The 8,693-nt window shown below is 37.4% G+C and overlaps 1 protein-coding gene across 1 annotated transcript; it reads right to left on the bottom strand.

The window, feature by feature from the left end:
• Positions 1-1,288: 1,288 nt before the first annotated feature.
• Positions 1,289-8,090, bottom strand: LOC117298040 (tctex1 domain-containing protein 1-like). Its single transcript, XM_033781267.1, has 4 exons — positions 7,988-8,090; positions 5,808-6,042; positions 5,127-5,283; positions 1,289-4,715 (listed from the first exon to the last, which is right to left on the bottom strand). Exons 2-4 carry the CDS (start codon positions 6,038-6,040, stop codon positions 4,557-4,559), a joined length of 549 nt encoding a protein of 182 aa, XP_033637158.1. The 5' UTR covers positions 6,041-6,042; positions 7,988-8,090; the 3' UTR covers positions 1,289-4,556.
• Between the last annotated feature and the right edge of the window lie 603 nt (positions 8,091-8,693).

Below are 8,693 nucleotides of genomic sequence, written 5' to 3'. Positions count from 1 at the left end.
TATTTGGCGTATAACGGGCTGAACTGAAATCATCTAGCGCCTCCTTAGCTTATATATACTGGTAATGCTTCAATGAACTAAGAATGCTAGATCTGTATATCTGTACTGTAAATCCGTACTGTATTTAATAATACGAAAGTGTATGGCCGCCAGGTCTATAGGTATGGCAACTAGTACTGCGCTGTTGCATTCTCATGCAGCCAACGCCCAGTCCTCCCACCGAACAAAACTCAATTTTCATTCGCCTTTGCTTTGCGTATAGGCATCAAATAGTGTTCTGTATCGGGCGACATAAAAATCACACCGACACATCAGTCTGACTCCAAAGCATGGGTAGCAGCCGCCTTGACCACTTGAGCATTGACAAAGAATATCGGTTATAATTTTTTTAAGTTTCATTACCTCGAAAAAGATCACAGTTTGCAGAAAGTGTCTTGTAGCCATCTTGGCATCTACGGTCTTTCTTAGCTCCAATTCTTTCTTGGATGCCTCCTCTGATGCTAAAACTCTCTGTCTGTCCTGGTTTTCTCCCCTCTCTCGAGAATGGTTATCCAACCATATTTGCTTGTGTCAGTTTTCTGATTTCTGTCCGCAGAAATGAAAACGGTGCTATTTTCTCGCTATTGTAAGCTGTTGTGCCTCTCCCGCTCGAAGCTCTTTGAAACTTACATCAGCCTCGTTTGTTGTTGCGTTTGTGATCGACTGGAGCTTTCAGTCGAAATAATGCGGAAAATGTTTCGAATGGCAAGTCAGTGTAAACCCCAGTCGGCTCCTCTTTTTTATACATCGTTTCTCGATAGTACTGATTTACTAATGTAAGGTATTGACGTGTATCCTCTGGCGTATAGCGGTCTGAATTCTTCTTCTAGCGCCTCTTCTATACAGGGTTATGCTTCATTGAACTAGGAATGTCAACTATTTTCTTGACTTGTTGTTGGTATTAATGGATGATGTAAGATTCTCTGTGTAACAACGGGACAAACTTTAAGATGTCCCACAGCTTTCATGAGAAGTTGGCAAGGCACCATTTCGTTTTAAGATTAACCATGGTGGAAGGATGGATTAATAAATATGAGTACCGAGTACTTAAATGGTCGCCTGTGTTTGCTCGAAAGAAAGGAAAACCACGCAATTTCAAAGAAGATTAGTGTGGATCATTATATTCTACTTGTAAAACATCTTTCTAACCAAATACATTTTATAACAAACGGTTACAAATGCTTTTCAAAGACCAACTTGACCGATCCAAGGCAACGTGTTCCTTTAATCTTCAATTAAACTAGTCGATTGTACTGGTCTTATCCCCAGCCTTAACTATATCAAAACAACCAAGTATTCAATTAGGGCATATCACCAGACTATAACACATTTTGCATACACAAAACAAGTAAACACTCAAATGTATAGAATAAATAAATACAGGACGGTATTTAATTTTTCATATAATATGCAACAGTAAAAACTTTTTAAAATAGTCGTAACAATTTTATCAAAATACAACATGTGAAGAAATTTAAGGCTTTACGGAAGCAGGATTTGAACCTTGTGGTGAAATGTACTTATTGTATAAAGTATTGAACACATGAGACATGAAAGAAATATTGAACTTACAAGTGAAAAAGAACTACAAATTTGTAAGGTTAAAAAATAGTTAATGGCCTGACGTTTCAACCCTAGCATAGACTTTCTCTTTTAAGCCTTCAAGAAAGACACTGCTAGGGTCAAAACGTCAGGCCGTTAACTATTTCTTCAACCTCGTATTTTTGCATTCATACCATATAAGTCCTTTTGGTTGGTAGCAGTTTGCGAGCTAATAACTAACAATAAATTACATTTTCTCAAATCTATAAGAAGGTACAGCTTCAGCCTTACATTGAACAAAAAATATAATCTGCTAAAAGACTAACAATGAATACAGATAGAAATGTGATAATAATACGGTGTACAAGTACACTGCTGTAAGATTTTACAACTAATAAACAAATAAAAATGTGATACAAAAACTAAGTATGGAGATTACTAATTCATGTTAATACAAAATCAAAATGATATATTGCAAGTTATGTGTGTAATTGCGGAACTGTGTATACAATGGTATAAATTGATATTCAGCTCAAACTGAGACTCAATTTTAACTATACTAAATAACTATATTTAGAAATAATGCACTATTTTATTTTTGAGATGTTTTGAGGTTATTGCAACAGTAAAACTACAGTTCATCATGAAATGGCAAAGCTTGAAGGCCAACCTTAAACTTGTTCTTTATTACATAAATTTGATCTAAAAACTTTGTAGAATACTAAAATTTGACATTTACATGGCAAGGCTGTATGATTTGATTCCACTAATAAATTAACACATGCAGAAAGTACAAAAATGACAGTTTATTTTTAGTAACTCCAAAATACTGGTAGACAGGCATGTCATGGGCTCAAGGCTGAGCAGTTCAAGTGCGTCAGACTCAAGTTCTCAGCCCGATTTTCATATAGCTTGTAACAAAAAAAACTTGCTAAGCACAGGCAAATAATGCTTAGCAGAAACTGGTTACCAGCCATAAATCCATATAATTTAACATGTTTGTGACTGTTGCCCCCTATTTTTGTTTTGCTTAGCATAGAAATTTGCTCAGCTATATTTTCTGCTTAACAGCTTCATAAAATTTAGCACAGGTGTCTCGGTCATTGGTATGAGGGTTTGAATCCCAGTCATGACACTTGCTTCTCATCGCCTCGAAGTGGGTACCTGTGGCATAGATAGTTCTTCTGAATCATGGGGCGCTACATATTGGCAACACAGGATACATACTCCCAAGGAAGCTGATGAGGCGGTTTAAGAATAAAATATTGGCCAGAGATAATATTGTTGGAGGACCATGAGCGACACTGAGCGTTGGTTTCGAGCGCTATAAGCATTTTGCCAAAGGCTGTCTACCCATGAGGAGGGGTTTGGGGTGGAGCGTCAAAACAACAACCCCAAAACAACAACAGCAATTAAGTAATCCGAACATGTAAAGTACTGTAACTTGCAATGTCTAATACTTTTAACAGTGCTGGAAGTTCACCAGCAAAACTTCATAAACAAACAGATAATGCACTTCCAACTCAAAAAAGTAGCAAACTCCAACAAATAGTAATGGAAGGAAAATTCAACAATAAAGTTTACACCTTTACTGCATGTCAAATGTCCAGTATTCTGATTCAAAAGAGCTGCTAAGCAAAAAAGGTTTGAAAAATATTTACAGAAAAAAAGAAACCCAGGCATACACAATATGCATCACATTTCATTCTAAGATTGTAGCCTATTGGTGCTAAGCAGCACTTTCAAATCTTTAACCACCTTTACTCCACTTAGCAGCTATATAGAATGAACCCTCTGTTAAAAAAAAAGAAATACAACTTAATACCCTGTTCATCAAATCTCTTCGCTTAGAAACTGTGCTTAAAATAGGGATCAAGACAAACAATTCCTTGAGTTGAAGGAATGGCACTATAGAATGGTAAACATTTTGATTTCTTGGAATTAAGTCCAGGAAACACTTCTGAGGATAGGTCCCAAACAAAATATAAAATATAAACATACAGGCCCGATACTTCTTATAGGCAATGGAGGCTTTTGTCTCTAGGTCATGTGTCATTGCCTTGATGCCCCTTAAATTCTGCCAAAGTGAATTAAACTTGTCATCATAGAGGTACCCTTTAGCACAGAAAACTGTGTGAAGCATCATCACCATAAAAAAAATTTTAAAAATGCATTTGTGCATTTCACGTTTAAAGAAGTCCCTTTTCAAATGAAGAGTCTATTTGCACCAAATAAATGTACTGTTTTGTATAAATTGCACTAAATAAAACCAACCAGTTTTAACTGAAAGTTAAGGATAAATCACTTTAAGGTACTGTTTTGAAGGCAGCTTTGCTAAAGGTACATACTTTAGTCAAACCAACTCATTAGAATCAAACAATTTCCGAGCATTTCATTGTGAATACAAATTTCAGAAAAACTTATTGAACGTTGGGCTTTTGCTGAACAAATCAGAGCTTCAGACTTTGACCTTTGACCTACCATGGTTGTACACACTTAAGCCTCAGCTTCAATAGAAGGTCAAAGGTTAAGATGGATTGAATTGTTCAGTGAAAGCAAAGAGATAGTATCTTTAACATTGAATAACAACAACATAATGATATCAAGGTACCTCAAGCCGTATCTAAATTGGTGGCTACAGCTGCGGCTACAACCGTTGCTAAGGGTGTCGCTAAGTAAGTCCTATACTTCAATGCATGATGATGAGAAAATCCAGCCATAGCCGTAGCTGAAGCCGCTAATTCCGACACAGCCTGAAGCTAGGTTTATACTTCCTGCTAATGGGAATAATGGATAGTGAATTTTGACCTCACATGGCTGTTTTCGCAGCGGGTGCTTTGCAGGAGTTAAGCACAAAGGCAACTGAAACAAACTATTCATTGCTAATTTGTGGCGTCAAAATTCGCTTCCCATTTGCTTTCGCAGGGAGTATGAACCGGGTTTAATACTCCTCCGGAAGAATATCTAGATGCGTGTTACTCATAGTAGATAGCATACACGGTGGCCGTGGCGTAGATGTACGGGTTCTCATACGATGCACAGGCAAAGTTATCCCTGCTGGAATCCCATAGGCACCGGCTTCCCAGCCTCACGTCCTGGTCTCTCTTTTCACCGATGTTAACGAGGCACACAATCTGAGTCGGGCATATGATAAACAGATCTTTACTTTATTAAAGGCAATAAAAGGTTTCCATACAATTTGTTTTTTACCCATACACCAATGTGTATTTTAAAATCACTGTAAACTCTTTCCCGAGTTCTGTGGAAAAAAAAAAACAGAGGCAAATCACTTAGGTTGGATTCGAACCCACGACCTTTGCGTTGCTAGAGCAACTTACCATTTAAACCACTTTCACAGGTTGGCTGATGGGTGTGTTTAATGTAAACTAGGGGATGGGAATTGATTTACTCATCCAAATAATTGCTAAGCAAAGTAAACTTTACTTAGCAGAAACAGGTAACCATCCAAAATGCCATGTTTTTACATTGATAAATGGTTATTTCAATGGTACCCCTCTATTGTTTTTCTTAGTAGAACTACTAACCTTGAATCTGGCATAATTCAAAGCCTTGACCCTGAGTTTGATTTCCTGAGCTATGCTTTTACTTTGCATACTGCATAAGACGGGTTCGTACTCCATATTCTCCAATTCCTTCTCCAACGTCTCAATTAAGATTGGTCTCACTTTCTCTGGAACAAATCTGTGCAAAGAAAAAAAGAAGGGTCTACTAAGCTAGCGATAATTAATTACACTCGTCAAGATTTCAAGTAATAAACCACTTGTAAGGAAAACGGACTGTGTATATTTTAAACAATTTTGGTTTGAACTAGGCCTAGGTGACTAGTGCGGATAGTGTCGCAGTCACGACTATTCAACTACCTTGGTTAATCGTGCCGCCACGTCTACTACAAAAATAGTCGCCACTACAAAATCACGACTACCTGTTTGGTGAACCAACTGTGTCGCTCATGAATTTTCATGACTTCATAATGAATTAAACATTAAACTCAACTCTGCCCAGTGTAGTGGATCATTAAAAAGATGCAGAGGATGAATTTACTCTTGAAAAATAAATTGAGTTTTCCATTGACTTTAAGATTTTCTAATGGAAGTGCCCTTTGCAAAATACAAATTGCCTTGCCCTTTCAACATGTACAAAAATGAAATTCCAGGCCTGACCCCCCAGTGACTGGATGATGTAATTTTTTTCTATCCACTACCCACCTTGTAGCTGGTTCCATTCTATAGGAGTTTTCATATTCCACTTTCTGTTGGGGCGCGAAGTCGTCATCATCATGGGTGGGTGCCACTCCGAGGGATACATAGCTCTTGGAGCCAGTATTGTGAGGTTGCCTTGCAATAGCGAAGAGACTGGAACGTCCCATGCCGACCTGTGACTCCTTAGCTATCTTCGCAGCCATCTGTGCGTTCAAGCTGTCTATATTATTGGCAGTCATCGCTGTTTCAACAAAACACCAGAGGCAGTTAGTAATGAAAGGGCTGAGTAAACAATTAATATCCGAGACTGGGGGTTGTGTGACAGTTAATTAAGTATTTATCCCTCTTGTGTCTCGTTTAACGATGAGGCAGGTAGCTATGGACAACTGTTTGTGTATCTTAGTTTACACGTACTGTGAAACTTTGTGCAAGCCACTGTGTGTAATCACCATCCAGTTTTGGCCATTATGCCAGCTTAAAGACACTGGACATTATTGGTAATTGTCAAAGACCAGTCTTCTCACTTGGTGGAGCAACATATGCATACGATAACAAACCTGTGAAAATTTGAGCTCAATTGGTCGGCGAAGTTGCGAGATAACTATGAAAGAAAAAACACCCTTGTCACACGAAGTTGTGTGCTTTGAAATGCTTGATTTTGAGACCTCAAATTCTAAATCTGAGGTCTCTAAATCAAATTGGTGGAAAATTACTTCATTCTCGAAAACTACATCACTTCAGAGGGAGCCGATTCTCACAACGTTTTATACTATCAACCTCTCCCCATGGATTACTCGTTACCAAATTAGGTTTTATGCTAATAATTATTTTGAGTAATTAACAATAGTGTCCACTGCCTTTAACTTCACTTTGAGATGCCAAAAATGGTAGAGAGGGGGAAAATTGTCCACAAATTATCTTGTTTCATATGTTCTGTGATTTTTTCTTTTAGTTTTTTTCTTTCTATCTTTTTCCCTTTGAAAAAATTTAAAGACTCAAGGAAGCTAGTAGTAGGCCAACAAACAAATGTGAAAGCAAAAAAATATGGATTCCCAAAGACAACTTCATCTACAGCAGATATTGAACTGTAACCTAATTACACTTTAATTAGAACGCTGTTAGTACGGTACGTGGGCAAAACAAACAGTATCCTCTTGCCATAGAATAGTATGTGTACATGGCATTATAATGTGTTTGTTTTACCGGCGCCCTGCAGCGTTTTTTTTTTCACTGTGTGGGTTTCTTTAAAACTAAAGAGTTTGATTGGGAAATTCTTAGGCATTAATTGTTTATCCATGAACCATTCATTATTTTTAGAAAAGTAATAAATTGAAAACACAAATCAAAAGTAGGCCTAGTACCACAGACTTAGGTTTTTGCACTTTTAAAAATTTCAAGTACAATCTTGGACCTTCGTTTCAATATCAACTTTTTTTAATAATTCTATAAGCCAAAAAGTTAGCTTTCTCAATAAAATGTATTGTTTGTATTGACTCTGCAACGTCAATTGTAAATTGACCGATTATAAAATCAATTTCATCTTCCTCAGTTTGTTGTTCAATGACTGCACATACCTTTTTTGTGGCTAGTTGCGATAATTGAGATATAACGTAACCCTCCTCCCAGACGGCGAACCGGGAGGAGGGTCATGAACTCGCAACTAGCCACACAAAAAAATGTATGTGCAGTCATTCGGTAACTTTACTTTAAAATAAATATTTACAAAATTATCCATCGTAAAATTAAAACATGTCAAGTCAAAGAAATTCAAATCAAAGAATAAATTTCAATAATAAAAGCAGATTCTAGGAACGATTTGTTTATCCATTATGTATTATCATTATACTCTGTACAATCGCAACGTCAGGAGGGAGGGAGGGTTACGATTATCACAACTACGAACAATGTACATATGTAACACCATTGTTCAACAACACTGTGTTTACATACAATCATTGTGCAGTTTGGACTCCGCACGCCATTTATTGTGTGTCTGTCAGTGTCACTCTCGATTGAATGCACTCGCTTTGTTTGCATTGTTTGATGTGATCGTATTGACCAGATTACGGTTTTGTTGTCGACAACAGAGCGTAAAAATACACTTCAATAAACCTGCCAATCATTACAAAATGCTCAATGTACTGTGACAAAATCATCTCATGTATATTTAAGGATGTAACCCCTACCTTTTGGTTCTCGTCACATCTGTCAAATCAGGGTAAAAACTTGACTAAACAAGAAGGTTTAGCGGTAGAAAATACGGCGAGCTACCTTCGAATCTTGAGCGCGCATGATGGATGAGCGATATTTGGGATAGATGACGATAAAAAAGTTGTCACAATAGTCACCACATGAGGGCGCTAGAGAAAAGAATTGACAGGGGGCGTGGTTTAGAAGTTACACAAAAGAGAGAGGATCAAACTTTATATTAGTTTGTTGAACTAAATAATAATTAGTTCATTCGGTCATTGAAAAAATTGGGATAGGGGCCTACACTGAAATAAAAGATTGTTTTTAATTACAGCACAGATTGCTGAAAATTCGTCCTTGTTGCCCGGTTGTTTCTGTGGCATGATCAAATTAATCATAGAGCTATATAAAAAAGGGGGGAATCCACACTGAGGCTACACTGCATGGGCAGGTCATAAGGCTATGTTTTCATTCGCATGTGGGATGGCAGGACATTCTGTCCCTACATTGCAAACCGAGTACAAACTTCGTCTGATGGCGCCCTGTTTTGAATCGTCATCCTTCAGCCCATGTAAATTTCTCATTATTAGGGACAGATTCCCTTCCCAGAGGACACTCTAAATATTCAACCATTATAAACACACAAAAAGAAAAAAAAAACTTGGCCTATTATTATCATTCCCATGTTGAAACCAATACCTC

This window comes from Asterias rubens, chromosome 12 (assembly GCF_902459465.1).
Source record: "Asterias rubens chromosome 12, eAstRub1.3, whole genome shotgun sequence".
Lineage (NCBI taxonomy): Eukaryota > Metazoa > Echinodermata > Asteroidea > Forcipulatida > Asteriidae > Asterias > Asterias rubens.
The sequence above is the reverse complement of the archived record's forward strand: the minus strand, read 5'-3'. Positions and strand labels throughout refer to the sequence as shown.

Bases quoted from the DNA above. Each gene is read 5' to 3' on its own strand.
- LOC117298040 (XM_033781267.1), bottom strand. From the start codon at position 6,040: ATGACTGCCAATAATATAGACAGCTTGAACGCACAGATGGCTGCGAAG. The intron at 5,284-5,807 runs GTGGGTAGTGGA...TTCTTTGCACAG, and splicing joins AGAATGGAACCAGCTACAAG to ATTTGTTCCAGAGAAAGTGA. The intron at 4,716-5,126 runs GTTAGTAGTTCT...TGCCCGACTCAG, and splicing joins TGAATTATGCCAGATTCAAG to ATTGTGTGCCTCGTTAACAT.